This window comes from Lontra canadensis, unplaced genomic scaffold (genome assembly GCF_010015895.1).
Source record: "Lontra canadensis isolate GAN:19392208 unplaced genomic scaffold, GSC_riverotter_1.0 scaffold31, whole genome shotgun sequence".
Classification (NCBI taxonomy): domain Eukaryota; kingdom Metazoa; phylum Chordata; class Mammalia; order Carnivora; family Mustelidae; genus Lontra; species Lontra canadensis.
This window is the reverse complement of record NW_022631025.1, coordinates 8,995,483-9,014,996: the sequence shown is the minus strand read 5'-3', so window position 1 is coordinate 9,014,996 and position 19,514 is coordinate 8,995,483. Positions and strand designations below refer to the sequence as shown.

The 19,514-nt window shown below is 43.0% G+C and overlaps 1 protein-coding gene across 4 annotated transcripts in view; it reads left to right on the top strand.

The window, feature by feature from the left end:
* Positions 1-19,514, top strand: part of DOCK8 (dedicator of cytokinesis 8) — a 206,189-nt gene that overhangs the window by 63,297 nt on the left and 123,378 nt on the right. For all 4 annotated transcript variants that reach the window (XM_032866561.1, XM_032866560.1, XM_032866562.1 and 1 more), the window contains 2 exons: positions 13,040-13,163; positions 18,289-18,501. In XM_032866561.1, the coding sequence (XP_032722452.1) occupies positions 13,040-13,163; positions 18,289-18,501 (337 nt within the window). The remainder of the gene's footprint in view (positions 1-13,039; positions 13,164-18,288; positions 18,502-19,514) is intronic.

The following is a 19,514-nucleotide window of genomic DNA, read 5'->3' as shown; positions in this document are numbered from 1 at the left end:
TTAATCCATTAGTCACGTGATTGATGTTCTGTTCCCTTTTGAGTCTCTATTTGATTTTATCTCTTCTATAGCAACAATGATTATTCGTATATTTATTTTATTCAAATTTTTGTGTCCTTTTTTCCCCCCCATGAAACAAAGTAGTATTTTATTTAACTTTATCTTTGGCAACATGCTGGGGCTGGGAGTTGCTCTTGGTCCTGTCCTCTGCACGCTTGTATAATGGGCCAGTTCCCTTCTGAGAAATTCGGTAGGAGTATGCAACTCTAAAACTCATTGTCAGTTTCTGGAAGCTTTTTTTTTTTTTTTAAGATTTTTTTTTTTTTTTTAATTTGACAGACAGAGATCACAAGTAGGCAGAGAGGCAGGCAGAGACAGAGAGAGTGGGAAGCAGGCTCCCCGCTGGGCAGAGAGCCCGATGTGGGGCTCGATCCCAGGACCCTGGGATCATGACCTGAGCCGAAGGCAGAGGCTTTAACACACTGAGCCACCCAGGCGCCCCAGTTTCTGGAAGCTTTGACTGGTGTTTTATTTTTTTAAAGATTTTATTTATTTACTTGACAGACAGATCACAAGTAGGCAGAGAGGCAGGCAGAGAGAGAGAGGGAAGCAGGCTCCCTGCTGAGCAGAGAGCCCAATGCGGGGCTCGATCCCAGGACCCTGGGACCATGACCCGAGCCGAAGGCAGAAGCTTTAACTCACTGAGCCACCCAGGTGCCTCTGACTGGTGTTTTAGAGAGGAAGCACCTTTTTCTGTTCCACTGTTTGATCCTTTGAATTGGTACTCTGAATTTGGTACTCCAAACATGAAAATACATTCCTAGCACACATTCTGCCCCATATGTACCTGTAATATTTTATTTGTGGGGAGTATACAACATACTATGATACACTATTGCCAGACATCTCCCAACCCTGCATACATTTTCAGCTCAATTGTTTCTTATGGGTTATTTCTTTTCTTTTCTTTTAAGATTATTTATTTATTTATTTATCTGCCAGAGAGAGAGAGAGAGCACACACAAGCAGAGGGAGCAGCAGGCAGAGGGAGAAGCAGGTTTCCTGCTGAGCAGAGAGCCCAATGCGGAACTCGATCCCAGGACCTTGGGATCATGACCTGAGCCGGAGGCAGACGCTAAACAGACTGAGCTACACAGGCGTCCCCCTCTGGGTTGTTTCTTAGTCCTTGCTGAATGATGGTAGAAAGAGAAAGGCAAGTCAGGTGGGGTTTCAGGTGGCAAAAAAGGAGTGCAACCAGGGGGAGTCTGGACTTGGCTCCATCCATAAGCCACCACCACGAAGAAGGAGCATTCAGATTTCTGGCTCATGTAGACCTTGACTGCTCAGGGCCTGGCAGGAAGGACAGTATGAAGTGTCATGTGTTCCCCTTTATGGGGACAAGGAATGGGACATCATTCTGCCAGCTCCATCTGATCCACAGAGATTCTGTCCAGATTCAGGTGTTAATTTGTCTGCTCATTTGGGTGAGTTTCCATTTGTCCTGGGTCTTCTTGAGCAGGGTACTAGGAAGTTGGAAGAGGACACTGTGGACGTGATGGCCAGTTGCTACTTAGTGATTAATTGGCTCTCCTTTGAATCTGTCATTTTATGTGTCAAATAATACATGCTCATTTTGAAAGAAATCAAGTCATGTGGAAGTGTATTAAGTAAAAGGCGGTCTCTACCTCACTCCTTGCTCACTCCCCGCCCTTCCTTCAACCCACTCTTAATGCACGAATGTTGTTGCTATACAGGCTTCCAGAGTATATCATACCCTCACCAACATATAGATGGATATTGGTATTTTACATAAATATTATGTATGTAAGTACACATTTATAAATATGTATGTATGTTATATATATACACAAAATACCATTTTTTCATAATATTGTTTTTTTAAGATTTGATTTATTTTTTTAAAAGATTTATTTATTTATTTATTTGACAGACAGAGATCACAAGTAGGCAGAGAGGCAGGCAGGGAGAAAGGGGGAAGCAGGGTCTCCGCTGAGCAGAGAGCCCGATGTGGGACTTGATCCCAGGACCCTGGGATCATGAGCTGAGCCAAAGGCAGAGGCTTTAGCCCACTAAGCCACCCAGGTGCCCCTAAGATTTGATTTATTTATTTGGCACAGAAAGAGAGAGTGAGAGACTACAAGCAGGATCGAGAGAGGGAGAAGCAGGCCTTCTGCTGAGCAGGGAGCCCAACGCGGGACTTGATCCCAGGACCCTGGGATTATGACCTGCGCCGAGGGCAGACTTTCAACAACTAAGCCACCCAGGTGCCCCTCAGTAATGTCTTTGACATTCCTTCCATGTCAGAGATCTATCCCCCCTGCCTGGTATTCTAGGGGTGAGGTTAAGGAATATACCATTAAATTACCAAATCTTTCTCTATTGATGGACATTGAAATTGTCTCCAATTTTCACAGTCATAAATAATATCAAAATACACATCTAGGCACACTTGCCCCGACACATGCATGTGAGGATTTCTGAGGGTAGATATGAAGTCTGGGCACATGACACGTCCTCCTAAGGACTGCCAGATTTTTCTCCAGGAAAGCTATACCGATTGACTCCATTACCATCTGGGCATGAAAACTGCCCTGTCCCCCATATCCTTGCCAGTGCTGGACATGATTGGTCAAAATAAAATATGAATTCCTGAACTTGTATTCTAGTTCTTGTAACTGGATGCTACTATATTTACTTTCTGAATATTGTTTCTGTCATTGAGTTTTCTTCCCTTATCTTCCCTAAAGTCCCAGTTCAATATATGCTTATCATACCACCTGACTTCCTACTCCTAGGTATTTACCCAAGTGAACTGAGGACTTCTGTTCCTATAAACATCTATATGCAAATATTTATATCACTTTTATTTGTGTCTGCCAAAAATCAGAAACCGCCCAAATCATATGCAATGGGGTAACGGATAGCCAAACTCTGGTACGTCCATACAGCACAATGCTACTCTGCAGTAAAATGGAACAAATTCCTCATGCATGTGGCAATACGATGACTCTCAGTCGTATCACGCAATGAGAAAAAAACCAGACAAAGGAACATAACGCATGATTCCATCTGTATGCTGTTCTGGAAAAGGCGGAGCTATAGGGACAGAAAGGAGATCAGCGGTTGCTGGAGCCTACGGGTGGTGAAAGGAAGGGACTGCAAAAGGTCATGAGAGACTTTTGAGGTGTTGGAACAGCTCTAAATCTTGATTGTAGCTGTGCTTACACAACTCTGTGCATTTGTCACAACTCACTGAAGTGTCATCTAAAAAGGATAAATTGTAATTGGGCCCTAAAATCAATGGGTAGGAATCTAAGACCGTTCCTGACATTGATTAATTACTCACTAAATGGAAGACCTGTTACTTTGCTATGGTTTTATTTTATTATTTCTCAGAATGATGATGTCTCTGGAGCAGGAGTAAATGGTTTCAGGTCCAGGCTCCCCTACTTACCTGCTGTGTGACCTAAGACAAACTATTTTTTGTGTGTGTGCCTCAATTTCCTAATTGGGAAAACAGGAATTAGAACAGTGTCTACCACACAAGTTATATTATATGCAATAAATAAATTAACATATGCAAAGTGCTTAGATATCTTGGCCTATGGTAATAGATTAGCTACCACTTATGATATTGTAAAAATAGTACTACAGAATATGGCTCACTTGTCCCTGCCCAGTTGACAAATAACTTCAATTAGATGTTAGTAAGATTATATGCAAAGGAAAAAAACAAGGGACAACTCAGTGTTAATGAAGATTTCTTTTCAATTAATGATTATGGGTAGATTTCCCCTCAAAAGCACTATAATTTCCATATTCTTGAAATACAGATAAAGTTTGGAAAATCAGAAGGCTTTAGGGTTTATCTAGTTCCAATTCAACCCATCCAAAATATTCCTTTCAAGTGAAATAAGATCTGAAAACTTCAGATAAAGCACTTATATTAGCCTGTCAAAGGAATAAACCAAAAATTCTACCCGCATATTTTAATGCACTGTGTGGGGGGTACTGCTTTCCTCTGGAAGACCATACTAATGAAGCCATTTCACCTTCTATGGACATGTCTCTGTCATCCATAACCACACAGTCAAACACTGATTTAGTTAGCTCTTTTATTCCTCAATTATCTCCTTGCTGATATTACATTTCTCGGTAATATCTAAGGATGGTCTTTTATGTCCTTGCTATCTGTGATAATGGCTTTGAATCCCACTTAGGGGGCAGGGGAGTGGAGTAATGGCCACTTGTGTTCCCTCCCACGCTCATAATTCTATAGAGCATTTGCCACTCAAGTTCTATAATTGAGGCTTTTAAATCAGACAAAGAATGCTGCCTATGAAGGAAAGAGGAAAGTTCTAGGATTTCTTTTTCACTTAATAAGAAAGATTCGACTACACAGAAACACAAACTACGTGATCTCCTTTTTGAAATATGTTTTCCTACTTGAGATGTTTGTGGTACTTATAATGGAAGATGCCTTGAATGGGTTCCATTCTATCCTTCATGTCTAGAAACATAAACACCATAAAATGTGGTGTCATTGCTCTAAAAATGATAGTGTTTTTCTCTACATGACTTTTGGAAATGACCCTGATCTAACAAATAGAATGGGGCCATGGTTGCATATTCATCTCATCTCATTTCCAAATATTTGATAATTTTGCTTGGACTGATGTTTGTAGGCATCTTTGGGGTCACATTAAATACTTAAGCATTATTTCCTCTGCCATTTTCTCTGCATGAACTAAAGAGTGATTCACTTATGTTGTGTGTGGTGTCTCTGAGGAAAGTCGAGCTCTAAAGTAATTAAACTTGTTCACATGTTATTTATTCTTGGTATATTATCCACAGCAACAGTGAAACATTTCATGAGTGTTATGAGCAACATCGTAAAAGCCCTTAGACTTTGTCTTTCATCCTGGGTGATTAAAGTAATTCTGAAGGAAGGTCGTGCTCAAGGAGAGCTGGGACATCAAGGAATGGGGTATCATCTGTTTTATTACTCCATATTTTACTCCCAGTGAACTGGTAAACAATTAAAATTCAAACACATCAGTGCATATAATTCAGTTACTCCCAAAACACCATAAAAATGTCTCCCTGATCAATAATTGCTTATTATGACATGCTTTTGTTGTGCTGGCTGCCAAGGTATTCAGCTATTTGCTTTCTAAAAGTATAGAAAGCAAGCAAGGCTCGTCAGCCTGTGCAGTTACAAAGAGCGATCCAGCTGTGGAAATCACTGAGCCACTCCTGAGCTGTGACACACACCCTCCCATCCCCATGAACCCACACCCCGCTGAAGCCCCAAGGCCAGGGCTTTCATGAAGCCTACCCTGACCTGGCTGGAGGAAGTGGCTCCCTTCTGTGAATTTTCAAAGCCTGCTGTTTGTATTTCTCTTGGAACTCTTGTCATACTCTACACTGCCCTCTTTTTTTTTTTTTTAAGATTTTATTTATTCAAGAGAGAGAGCATGTGAGTGAGAGAAAGCAAGGGCAGGGGGCAGAGGCGGAGGGAGAAGCAGGCTCCCCACTGAGCAGGGAGCCCAGTGTGCGGCTTGGTCCCAGGACCCTGAGATCATGACCTGAGCCAAAGACAGACGCTTAACCGACTGAGCCACCCGGGTAGCCCTCTTATAGAGGGCCTCTTGCATTCTGATGACTTTTCTCAATGTTTCTCTCCCCTATTGAATATGTATTTCTCACTAGATTATGACTTCACGGAGGACAGGGACTCCCTTAAAGCTAGGACTTTTGTGCATTCCTCTTTGGTGCCTTATTCTCAGGAGATAGTTTATAGACACATGTTGAATGGGAGAATGAATGAAATGTTAGCAAGCAAACATCCATATCCTGTTCCTTAAGACAAGTTGTTCTTGGATCTATCAGACCCAACGGCATCTTTCTGTGTAATGAATATTTTATACCATCTTTGTCACCCATGAACTTTCTCATTTTTAAAAGTTAATAAAATGTCCCAACTGTTACATAAAGGAGAACTATAAGAAGCATAATACATTAAATAGCATGTATGTAAATATGCAAGTGCTTGGACACAACTCCATCAGAGAACATGATCAAGTAGCTCTTTGCAGCTGCGGGAACCATCACTGCCAGTATCACACTTACAAAAGCAGATGACAACAGGTGTGTTGTGTGGGTGACTCAAAGACCACAAGCAGCATTGCTGTTAGTAATGTGATTTTCCAAAAGGGGGGAAAGCTCTTGGTAGAGATCGAATCATCACAGAGTTTAATTCCCCCTACATTTATATGGTAGTTGTTTTGCTGGAAAATTTGGTGCAAAAATACTGGGGGCCTGGTTCACATATTTACAGGCTGGTTTTTCACCTCCATGAAAGACAGGATATTTGATAGTTGTGTTGGATGCTGATAGATGTGTTGGGATCATTCTTCGTTGTGTGGGATGCCCCAGGCATTTCAGGATGTGAAATATAGTAGTACCTCCCAGTCATTGAGACAATCAAAAATGGAAGCATTAATTACCCTCATTGAGAATCATTGGTACTAAGCCATCAGAAAACTGAAGTCCCAAAATCCAATCCAAACCACAGTTTTAGCTGCACGACTGGGAAAGGTAATCAACTAAGAATTCCTAAAAGGGATGGAGTGGAATGGAAGAAGTTTAATGAGGACAGTAACCTCACTTGGGTGTTAATTGGTCTTTTGGGAGAATTCTACAAGTGAAATCCTAAAGTGAGTGCTTCTCCGAGTTCTACTTTTGCTTTTGGTAAGAAAGTAAATTTCCCATATAAAAATGATATTATTCACAAATAAAGATGTTAGAAGACTTTAAATTCAGCATCTCCATAATATATGCTCATCTAGATGGTAACACTTGCATTGGGGCTGCATCTAATGGTATTGCCATTGCTACTACTAATAATAACTATTATTCATTGAGCTGGTAGGTGATTTCTTAGTTGAGATGGTCTAGAAGCTGAGCCTGAGGTAGGGATTCAGGTGCACATGATTTTTGAGAGTGTCCTCTTTAGGAAAAGCCTGTAAGGGAATGAGGGAAGCAAGACAGAGAAGCAGAAGGAGTCAACTCAGGATAAGACCGCAGATAAATTCTTGGCCAACATACAGGGTGCCCTGGAGGGACCACAGTACAAAGTTTTCCCACTGTCCAGCTTTGAGGCAAGGTGTGGGAATATTGCACCCCTTATCAGTCAGTCATTGCTCATAGCCACTGAGCCAATGTGGGAAGTTAGAGGGCTGGCAGGTAGAGGGAATCACTCTAGATGTCTAGATGTCTCTGGACATGAGGGCTCCTATGTTCACAGCAGCTACAGTAATGGATGCACAGCCTGGTAAATAGGACCCACTAATAGAATTATTACAACGCCAGACACTCAATCTGTTCTTCTCCTTTTGTTTTGAAACAATCTCAAATACCAGAAAACTTGCAAGTATCTTTTTCCCCTCCCCCAAACCATTTGAGGGTAGGTTGATAACCTAATTCTCCATTACCCCCCGAATACTTCAGCATGTAATCTCTACAAACAAGGACATTCTCCACCATAATTAGCATATAGCCATCCCATTCAGGAAATTCACATTGATACATTATTACCATTTAATTCTCAGACCCTATTCAGCTTTCACCAAATGTCCCAAGAATGCCCTTTAGAGCAAGACAATCTAGTTGAAAGGCGTGCATTGCACTTAGATGTCACATGCTTTTAGTATTATTTACTCTGGAACTGTTCCTGGATCTTTCTTTGACTTTTATGACCTTGAGATCACAGCAATTATTTTTTTAGACATAATAATCCTTCCATCTGGATTTGATTATTGTAAAATGCTCAGTGCCTCACCAAACTTTCAGTTTATTTGTATCAATATTGGATCATAGTTTCCTATTTTTTTCAGTAAGTTTGAATTCAGTTCTGTAGTTTATTTTGATGCTCATATTGTCCTCACTTTGACCAGTGTGAATCCCTCCAGCTGGTCCTTTTGTCTTTTTCACATGCCCTCAAACAGGCATTGATCCCATCCTTGCTTTTGGTCACAAGATATTCCAAGCTGATCTTACAGTTTCCTTTCCTCACCCCTGGATTCAGCCATTTCTCCAAATAGATCTGACTCCTTTTAAGTGGAAAGTGGTACTTAGAAGCCAAGCTGCAGGTGTTGAGTGTGCTCATTGCTATTAAAGTGTCACTCCTGGGACGCCTGAGTGGCTCAGTTGGTTAAGCAGCTGCCTTCGGCTCAGGTCATGATCCCAGCGTCCTGGGATCGAGTCCCACATTGGGCTCCTTGCTCTGCAGGGAGCCTGCTTCTCCCTCTGCCTCTGCCTGCCATTCTGTCTGCCTGTGCTCGCTCTCTCTCTCTCTCTCTCTCTCTCTCATAAATAAATAAAATCTTTAAAAAAAAAATAAAATAATGTGTCACTCCTCCCATGTCTTCTCAGTGAACAGTGGTAGGGAGTGTGTGTGTTTGTGTGTGTGTGTGTGTGCACGTGCACATGCACATGTGTTCTGAAAACCATGAGTTCATGTTGATACATATAATTCCAACACGACATCAGAGTATTCGTTCTAATTTTCTTCCTTTCCATATTTTTATCCCTTCTCAGGTAGTGGAAAACATGACTCTTATTGTCCTTATGATGTTTATTTGATTAATCCTCTGATATGCAGCCACTTTCAATACCACTCCCCATCCCCATACAGTCACCCTCCTCCTAATATGCTGGCTCTGACACTAACACCGTGTGACAGGTACCGTGGATGGGCACCATCCACACTGTGTGGCTTGCCCTGCACTGATACTGAGGGCCAGGCCACCCCTCCATAGAGACACACTTGGCAGGCTGCCCCTCCAGGTGCATGCCCTCTTTGTTCTATGCAGAATGTCTACTCTGTTACCACATGCCAGGCTCTTCCAGGCGTGGGCGCCCTCTCAGCCCAGGTGGGTTCTGATTCTCCATGCCAGGCAGCCCTTTTCTATGCATGTTCTCCTCCCCCTGTTTGGTCTTCAGCTTCACATTTTGGTCTTCCTCACCTACTCCCCATCCTGAGGCATGGAGGATTACCATGTTCTGATGGTTTTAGTGCCAAATTGTATGGAAGGGATAGGAAAGAAAGGGAAGTGAAGGAAGGAGAAGAAGATATATGTGTATTTGTTTCCAGTCATCACACAGGCTTTCAAAATGAGCAGTGTTACTCCGCATTTCACCCTTGAGGAAACTGTGACTCAGAGCGATGAAGTTGCTTGCCTATGGTCTCATGGCCAGTACATAAGGAGGCAGCATCTGAACCCTGATCCCAGCCTCTAGAGCCAAATTCTGTCCACTCCACACTTTATCTCAAGACTTTGGTCTTTAAAATCTGTTTGGTCTTAGGGTGCCTGGGTGGCTCAGTTGGTTAAGCATCCAACTTTTTCATTTCGGCTCAGGTCACCATCTCAGGGTCCTGGGATCGAGCCCCATGTCAGGCTTCTCGTTCGGTGAAAGTCGTCTTCTCTCCTTCTCCCTCTGTCCCTCCCCCAGCTTGCACTCTCTCTCTCCCTCTCTCTTTCTCTGTCTAAAATTAACAAATCTTTTAAAAAAATAAATAAAATATGTTTGGTCTTCGTGTGGTTCCCAAATATACAACAGTAGTGTTTGGAGAAAAGGAATGCAGTTCTCTTCAGAAGCAGTAGGTTTGTTCATTTTAAGAATAGATTTCCTACCACTTGGCCCACTTCCCTCTCTTTCTCTTGTCTGCAGAGAGGTTCAACAGGAGCAGGGCTTTATTTGGCTCAGTTGCCCACATTGGGTAGCGAGGCTGCAGTTTCTGGTGGCCAGTGTCACTCAGCAAGCAGCCTCACTACCTACCCCGTGGTGGTTTCTGCCTTCCATGGCTGGCACTTTTAAAATGAGTCATCTTTACATCCTTGCCACCCCTTATCCTCTCCCCCAGCCAGCTCTACCCCTGCTGCCACAAGGGAGCTTTGTGACTTTCTGAGACTTCAAAATGGGGAAGTAGAAGTAAATCTGGAATGAGGAAGGGGAGAAACATTTGCTCTGGTTTCAAACACACAACCATGAAAAACTTCAGTCTTAATGCTTTCCATACCCCAAATGCTGAGGCCTGGTGCATATAGAGAGTTAGCATATATCTATGTTGTGAACTTTTAACACTATTCTGTGACTCATTTTCTTAATGCCTATTTGTCAGTGTCTTTGGAGTTCATTTAAGTAACTCCAGAAAATGTTCTAACAATGGAAGACCAAAAAAGAAAGAAAGCATTTATTTGCATAAAATAGCAGAAGAGCAAGAGCCAAATAAATTTGACTTCTCCCAGATCTAATTTCTTTGGAAGAAAATTGATTTGAATGTTTCCAGATATAGTGTATGAACTTTTTCCTCATAAAATCTTAAAGCTGGGCAGATATCCTAGAATTCACCTCGTGTTTATATGTCACCGATGTAGAAACAGAGGCACTGAGGAAAGTGACTGAGGGTGATGGGGGCAAATGCAGAGCTGTAACTGTGTGTGTGTGTGTGTGTGTGTGTGTGTGTGTGCGTGTGCGTGTGTGTGTGGTTCACTTGTCAGTAAATACTCGGAAATAGGTATACTTTATAAGATAAGAAATAAAGCTAAGGCAGATATAGTTCTGGTTGTCAAGACACACACGGTCTTAAGTTAGGCTGCTACCTGATTTTTATTTCTGTGGCCCGAGCAGGTGGCTTTGTGAGGAGACATGTGACATTGAACCTCTGGCATCAATACCCTTTGGAGTGTACATGCCCGAAGGAAGGCCAAGGGCAGATACCAAAATGTGAAAACTGTGTTTTAATTCACTGTTTGCATTCGATTTTAGAATTAATTCATTAATCAATTTTTAAAGGCGGGGAGGGGCAGAGGGAGTGGGGGAAGAGAAGTTTAAGCAGGCTCCATGGCCACGCCCAGTGAGGAGCCCGAGACGGGGCTTGATCTTACAACCTCGAGATCATGACCTGAGCAAAATCAGGAGTTGGACGTTAACCCACTGAGCCACCCAGACGGCCCTAGAATTAATTTATAGTACTTAATTCCTTTGGGAAGTTTCCCCTTAAAACTGGATCCTTCAGGAAAAACAGGCACGGATTCAGTGTATTTTAATGACGAGAGTGATCTTAGGACACAGCTGACTATTTACCACTACTTTGAGCTGGGTACTTTTTCCCCAAGACATTAAATTCCTTGTAGCTTTTTCTTTGAACTCTTGGAGAGAGTCCCAAGAAAGCCATTTTATCCACTAGCAAAGCCATCCATCCAGCGCACACATGCGTGTTGCTGGGGAAGTTTATGTGGATGAGAATCACTTTTAAAAAGCTAACACGTTCAAAAAAAAAAAATGCTAGCAGGTTTATGAAATCCCATGTGGGGCTCTCTCTCAAAGGTCTCTGCTCTTAGAAAATATTATGGTAGAAAATAAATTTCAAAAAAAAGAAAAAAAGAAATTTTGCTCACACGTTTATCTCTTCTTCTTAACACTGCCATTTGCACACTTAAAGCAACTGGAACCAACATAATTTTCTTAAATATTTTAAGTGGTTAATTACGTCTGGGGAATTGTTTGAAGGGGTCCCCCAAAATACTTTTTGCTAATTGATGTTTATGAACAAGATGATATATTACATTTTATTTATTTGGTTGGGGTTTAGGAATTCTAAGCCTGAGATTATGCTGCATATTTCTCTTGAAATCTTTTCTCAATGCTCACTCTTTTTTCCTTACTTAGAGTGTACCTTACTCATTTACTTACTTTCTTCAGTTCCCCAATTTGGCGTGCTGTTCCCCCAGCCCCGTGAATACAGGTTTGGGTTTAGGGCAGTACAAGCAGCCAGGAGACCCCGAAGATGACCATTTATAGCAGACAGTGACTGGGATTAGTCACCAAGCCCATCTTGCCCCTATTTTGGGGGCCATTTCTTGTCTCCTTTTCTTCAAATTGCTTGTCTTGAGAGCACAATAAAATCTAAGGACAGAGCTGGTTCTCCCTGTAGACAACACTGGGACATCTCCTTTTTATTCCCCCCTTTAATTAACTTAATCAGTGACAATTGATTGGATACCAAGTCTGCACAACCCAACACTTCGCCCTCCCAAAGAGTTATAAACTCCGTGTGTGGATCATTGAGAGTAACGCTCCCACATCTCCTGCTCGATCTGTCTCCTGCTTGATCTGCCTAATAAATCCGTACTCATTTCATATCCTTTACCCACTCACTCAGGAGTTTTTCTAATAGCGGGAGAAATCAAGCCACATGGGTGCGTGGTTGTGCGGTTGACTTTGCAGCCTCTTCTCCAAGAAGACCTTGAGTCATAAAAACGGGGAATAGGCGCGTAGGTTTCTCCAGTTGGTACCTGACAGCCTCTATCTGTTGCCTTTTTCACGATGGTCTAATGTCTTTCTCCAGTGACAGGGCTGGCCATTATCTTTGAAACCCTTTTCATAGCTACAGTTTTGAAACCCCACTTTGATGGCGTGCACGGGGTGGAGATTGAGACCGTTAGCAGAGATTTTCGGCCTGTCCGTCATTTATTTCTATTTTTTTCTTAACCATGTCCCGCCTTTCTAATTCACTGTGAAGCACGCTGATGGGGACATTCAAAGTTTTCCTCTATTTTTAATCTTCAAACGATCTTTATTTGCTGCTCTGCACATTGCTAGATTTATTTCAGCCTCTTAACACTAGGGTCATAGTTAAGCGTCAGCTTGGAGCCAAATAGCCCGCAGCTGAAATGACCACACCTCCGAAGTGGCATTTTCCCAGACCGTTCCTGCCTTTAATAATGAGCCAGCCAGGAGGCAAGTCTGTATCTCATTACAGCAGAGCCTTGTATTAGGCCTGGTGCATAATTAGATGTGAGGAGTCACAATCGGTCCTCTCTTTGCAAGATTTCTCAGCGTCGCATCTGCTCCCAGCCATTATTTTTATTTTTAATCTAACGTGTTTGAACCTCTCTCTCTTTCTCTCTCTCCAAATTATGTAACAACAACAACAACAACAACAACAAAGAAACCAAGGCAGTCCGGAGATCGCTGGCTTTAAAAAGTCTGGGTCCCGAAGAGATTTTCACAAGACGCTGCAGAAACAGACATTTGAGTCAGAGTCCTTGGAGGGCCGTGAACCAAGCACACAGGTATTTTCTAGCAACAAACATGGTTACCAGGTTACTGGGCTGTTCTGCCCAGGGCATGATGTTGGTGTTTGAACTAGAGAAAGGGTTAGACTCAGAGAATGTCAGAGGAGGAAGAATGCTACTGGCTGACTCAGTGGGTTTCTTTTTTTTTTTTCTTAAACCTGTTTGTAGCTGTAGAAGTTGGTGTTCAAAGGAGAACCCGCAAGTTCAATAATGAAAATAGGTAGAATTGGAGGGGGATGCCCTCCCCCCATAACAATTCCTGAGGAGACACAGTGGGGCCTCCAAGGCAGGCTGAGGACTGAGTGAAAATCCACACTGTGGCCAGTCTGCCCGGTTTCTCTTCATGATTTTGCCACATATTAACTCTGTCGCCCCAGGCAGGATAATTAACCTTTCTGGGCTTCCTTCCCTGGATGACAAGGATGATAATAAAGCCATCTCGTTTTATTTTAACTTTTATTTTTAGTTCATCAATCCATTAAATTTTTTTGAGTTCATTTAAAAAATATATGTATGTAAGTGAGTTGTATCATCTGTACATGACCTTTCAGGAGGGGAAAGGAGGAATTAGGAAATACTTACATGAAAAAGGAGTGTTGGGTATGGAGACCGGCTGGTGTAAAGGGAGTAGCGCCTTAGGAGAGCTGCTTGGCCGCCATCTTGGTCAACCGTTGTTTGATCTTGGGGAAGTCACTTTACCACCTGAGTCTGCTTAGTGGGAAATAATGGGCTGCAGTGGTTCTCTTCCAGTTTTGAATCTCAGCTCTCTGACTTTGACATTAGTTTGGTTTGAGAAGATTTAAACCCTTTGGGAAAAAATGGAAACAGCTGAGCTAACGAGGCAAAGTAGTGTTTTGAATCTGATACACTATGTTGGATGTATTTGAGTGATTGCTCTAGAAAAGGACAGCCATGGTTAATTGGAAAGTTTGAGAACTCAGGCAGAGGTTCTGTGGAGGAGTAGTTGATCATATATACTGTGTGCGTCTGTTAAAACCACACAGCCACTGAAAGCTTAGAAGAGAATGTTGAAACTATGGGAAATACTAATATGTTAACCCAAAATCAAGAATCCAACTCTTGAATTTGGTAGGAAAGATATGCCTACAGAAATATAGAGGGCAGTATCTTTGGGTACTAGGACTCTTGTGTCTTCTTAAAAAGTATTCTTTTCTCAATTTTATACAGTTTCTATAGCAAGTTACTTATTAATTATTCAGGGGAAGCTGTCTTTCTTTAAAGCATTTTTTGACTTATTTTAGAGAGAGAGAGAGTGAGAGAGAGCGAGAGTGAGAGCATGTTCATGTGAGGGAGGGAGCAGCCGAGGGGAGAGGGAGAAGAAGAGAATCTCAAGCAGACTCCCCACTGAATGTGGGTCCCCACTTGGGGCTTGATCTCATGACCCTGAGATCATGACTAGAGCTGAAACCAAGAGTCAGATGCTTAACCTACTAGCCACCCAGGCACCCGAAGGGAAGCAAACTGTCTTAGTCAACTTGGGCTGAATAATAGAGTACAATAGACTGGGGTCCCTAAAACACCAGACATTTATTTCTCATAGTTCAGAGGTGGGAAATTCCAAGATCAAGGTGTCAGCTGATTTCATTTCTGGTAAGAGTCCTCTTGCTGGTTTGCAGACACCTTGTTGTATCACCACACAGTGGAGACTGAAAGAGAACAAACTTTCTCATATCTCTTATATGGGCACTAATTCCATTCACGAAGGCCCCATCTTTATGACCTGATCACTTCCCAAAGGCCCTACCTCCCATTAGCCCGTTAGGCAGTAGGATTTCGACACATGAATATTTCAGGGACACAAATGTTCAAGTCCATAACACTAGTCACAATGACACCAAATAGTAACTGACACATGGGGTTGTTTGCATATTAAATGAGTTAATATGTGTAAAGCATTTAGGTCAATGCCTGCTCACCCTTAGTGCCCATACCTTCTAAGTAAAATAAACCAGTCATGAAAGAACACAAATTATATAGTTCCACTTATGTGAGGTCCCTAGAGTTGTCAGATTCCTAGAGACCGAACATAGACTGGTGGTTGTCAGGGACTGTCGGGAGTGGGAGGAATGGAGATTATCTTGTAATGGGTACAGACTATAGTACAGATGGGTACCAACGAAAAGAATTGTGGATGGTGGTTTGCACACCAGTGTGAATGCACTTCACCCTCCTGAGCTGTACTCTAAAAAAAGATGAAGAAGGTAAATTTTACATTCTGTATATTTTACCACAATTAAAAAAATTTTTTTAAGAAAGCCAAGTCTCTATTCCAACTTGTCCATTTTATAAATAGGAAAAATAAAACAAAGGGGAAGAAATTTGTTCAAGTTTTATAGAGCATCTTCTGAAATTTAAAACACCTATGGAGTTTTAAGCTTTCAGGCTCTCCCATTATAAGCATCTTACCACGCTGAATGGTTAATGACTAGAGAGTTTTAATACCTATTTTTCCAACAATGTGGTCTTTACCGCCCAGCTGACTACTTAATCTGAGCCCTGCAGAGGAATCAGCCATCAGTTCCAGGACTGAATATGGGGGCTTCCTGAAACATGGGACATCTGCACTCTGTAGGAGATTTTTAAGGGATTTTTCATTGGGAATTTTGACTAAATTCAGTTTTTATTTTATATCACGAGCAACTGAATTTTTCCTTGTCTTCCTCAGACAGAAGTCACAAAGGAAATATAATATGGGGAATTGGCTAACCAATGTGGGAAGACTGAGAGAACTAAATGGGAGAATCCAGGTCCTACAGAAATAAGAACTGGAAACAGCAGGCCATCCTGCAGCTGGGGCCCAGAGCAGAGGCTCTAAATCTGGATTTTTATTGCAATTCCCCGGAGGGCTTGCTTGAACCCACAGAGCCATGCCCCACCCTAGAATTTCTCATTCAGTAGGTCGGGGTGGTGCTTGATAATATGCACTTCTAATTAGCATTTCCCAGGAGATGCTGAGGCTACTGGTCCCAAGACCACACTCGGGAACCATGGGTCTGGTGGGAAGAGTTTGGAGTTATCAGAACCTGAAGCTCCGAAGATCCTTAGAGCGAGGATTCTAGTCTCTGAGGGGAGGGCCGGACCTAGCTAGAGGCGGTGTCTTGGGAATCTCAAAGGAAATACCCCACGGGGTCTGGGAGTCTGGACTTGGACCTCTTAGAAGGGTCTGACTGGCTGGTGCTCATACCTCCAAGGAGGTGAGATGAGGATGGTTCTGGAAGCGTCCAAACTCCCTGGAGTCCAGAGCCCACTGCCACGACCAAGGTTCCAGGAGCTGCAAGTCCCTTCTCCCTCTTCCAGCCATCCAGGCTCTCTCTAGCGCCACCTACTGGCAGAACCCAAAAGGAGTGGTGGCAAAGGAGAAATGTGGCTTGCTGAGGGCCAGGCCCAGGATCACAGAGCTGAGTATAAACTTTGGAACGGAGAGACAATGGGTAAATGACCATCACCCCATGAAGCACCCTCATTTGGCATGCTAACAGCACTCCATTAAGTCATCAGCTAGGTTGTAGAGCCAAGTTACACAAACATGGTTTGTGTTTAAGTGTTAGACTAATAATACTCATTGTGCAGAGATGCTCAGGCAGTGAGACAACCGGCAACACCTTCCATGTCGCTCCCATTCTTGGCACCTTCTGAGTGGAATGGGGAGGCCAAGTTCCTGAATGTATGGACGTTCAGTACGTGTATGGTGCAACTCCGTGGTACACACATATTCCATAACAATTAGAGGATATTATGGATAATACTGAATACCTTCCCTTTTCATATTAACAGTACAGTGTGCTGTGATCACCTTTCTTGTCCAGGGATACAAGTTTACTTGGGTTTTCTGCAGATGGCTGCATAACATCCCATTAGATGAAAGTTCCCAAATCTTTGAATGCTACTTCTTTTGGGAGATATTTAGACAGTTTCTATTATTTTGTTACTACGATGTTCCAGAGATGCTCTTGTCCTCACAATCCTTGCTCACTTGTCCATCATATCCTTGGTATGAATTCTGGAGATGATCTATATTGACATCCTTTCAAAGAAGCTTGGTAAATTAAATTCATTTTCCCAAGGCCCTCATCAATTCTAAGCAAAAAAAAAAAGTATCAGTAATTAAAGTACAAATATTGATTATTGCTAGCACATTCGGTTAGGTAAAATTTATGATCTAGCAGAGTAACATTTTTATAAGGTAGATGGATGTCACAGGAAGGATGTTTTATAGAGAAATTGTATAGTGACATATCCGTTTCATAGAACTTGAAAACATTTTACCATTAGTTTTATAGTTATTTATAATAGTTCATCTATATTCTTATGATATATCGCTGATTGTGGTTATTTAGTCTTTGCCAAGTCTTTGCTTGGGTTTGCCATTCCCCATTACCGGAACATTCCTAATGGAATAAAGCATCCGCTTTGTGAAAGCTTTCAGACTCTTTTTTTCAAACACACTGCAGCTAAAAGAGGACGCCCTTTGAATAGCAAAGGGCTTTTCTGCTTTTTGTTCTGGTGCTTTTTCCTACAACTGCTATGAAAGTCCCGCAGAAGAATATTCCCAGCCCCACATCCCTGTCTTCAGAAGCATAATATTCAGTCTGAGAATTTCTGGAAGGTTTCTTTGGGAAGGCTCCTCTCGGGTCATCTTATTTTCTAGTTTCGACAACCAGCTTCTGAAGTTGAGATTAGGATGAGGTCCCTGCACACCCCATTCCAGGCTCCTCTCTGTTCAGCCTCTTCCAGTTGTGTCCTGTCTGAGTGTGGGACAGGAGCGACGTGCCCCAGAGATTCGACTCCCCACCTCCGGAAGACAGCATGCCCCAAACGGATAGGAACACAGTGCTGTTTCTCAGGCCTCTCCTCAAGGACCGGTTTATCCACATCCGAGGAGTAATGACCTGCTTTCAGGTGGGAAGGAGACATTTAATTTTAGGATATTCAGGCCAGGAAGCAAAGCTGTGATTTTTCTCAGAACCTCTGGTTTGCTCAGAAGCCGCTTGAGGCCCGATCCTGCAGTCCTACGTGGGTGCAGGGGTGAGACCTGCCGGGTTCTCGCGCTCTCATTTTGGACCCACCGTCTCCCTCTCACAAGATGGGTCTCTTCCCGCAGGCACGTCCCCGCCACTTAAACGTGCTGTGCGATGTGACTGGCAAAGGGCCCCTCACCGCCTGTGGCTTCGACCTCCGCAGCCTGCCGCCTGACGCGCGGCTGGAGAAGCTCCTGCAGCACGTGAGTGCCGAGGACTTCGAGAAGCAGAATGAAGAGGCCCGGAGGACCAACCGGCAGGCCGAGCTCTTTGCCCTGTACCCGTCGGTGGACGAGGTGGGTGCGACCCTCCCCGTGCTGGAGAGTTTCAGGGAGGAAGCCGAGTCTCCAGGAGAGTATTATCTGGTCATGACCGGATAGCCCTGTCCAAATGCTTCATTGTATGATTTCTGGGCCGTTCTTTTCCCTAGGACAGGCCTGTGGGATAGCCTTCAGTTACTAATCAGTCCTGCCAAGAGATTCCAATAATAACAACCAGGATTTTCATTGCTCTCTACAAAACACTTTCACTGACTTTTGTCTCCTTTCATCCTCCCAACATTTCAAGGGTCTGCAGGTAGTGACCTCACTCGGTGAGTCAAACCATTTAGTTATTTGGGGGTCTGTTTTGGGGTTAACCCAGCAAGACGTGCGTTACTTGAACTTTGATATTCTCAAGTGTTAAGATCTTTGTAAAAAAATAATCTCTATGAACAACCTGAAGGGAATTGCTTTGAAAACATTCCAGCCTAAAATGAACATACCTGTGTTCTTTTTTTTTTTTTTTAAGATTTTATCTGCTTATTTGACAGAGATCACAAGTAGACAGAGAAGCAGGCAGAGAGAGGGGGGGAAGCAGGCTCCCCGCTGAGCAGAGAGCCCTATGCGGGGCTCGATCCCAGGACCCTGGGATCATGATCTGAGCCGAAGACAGAGGCTTAACCCACTGAGCCACCCAGGTGCCCCCATACCTGTGCTCTTAATGCATGAACTTCAGGATCCTTATTGCCCACTTTTTTCCATGTTGGAGCTGACCGAGGACAGTGCGATCACTTGGGCTTTGCCTTGTGGTCATTCTCTGGGGTACTTCAGATGGCTGGCATAAGGAATGACCGTTACTCAAGCCTGTTTAGTATCCTGATACTTAATAGAAGGCTCTGTGCCTTTCCTCTGTCTGTCAGAATGTCTGTACTTCTGGTTCTTACCAAAACTGGCGACCGCAGCAGCTCTGCTCTCTGAATTTTATTGAAAACTCAGTTGCAGGATCCACAGTTTGGGAGCATTTTTGCCCAAGGGATAGACCATCATCC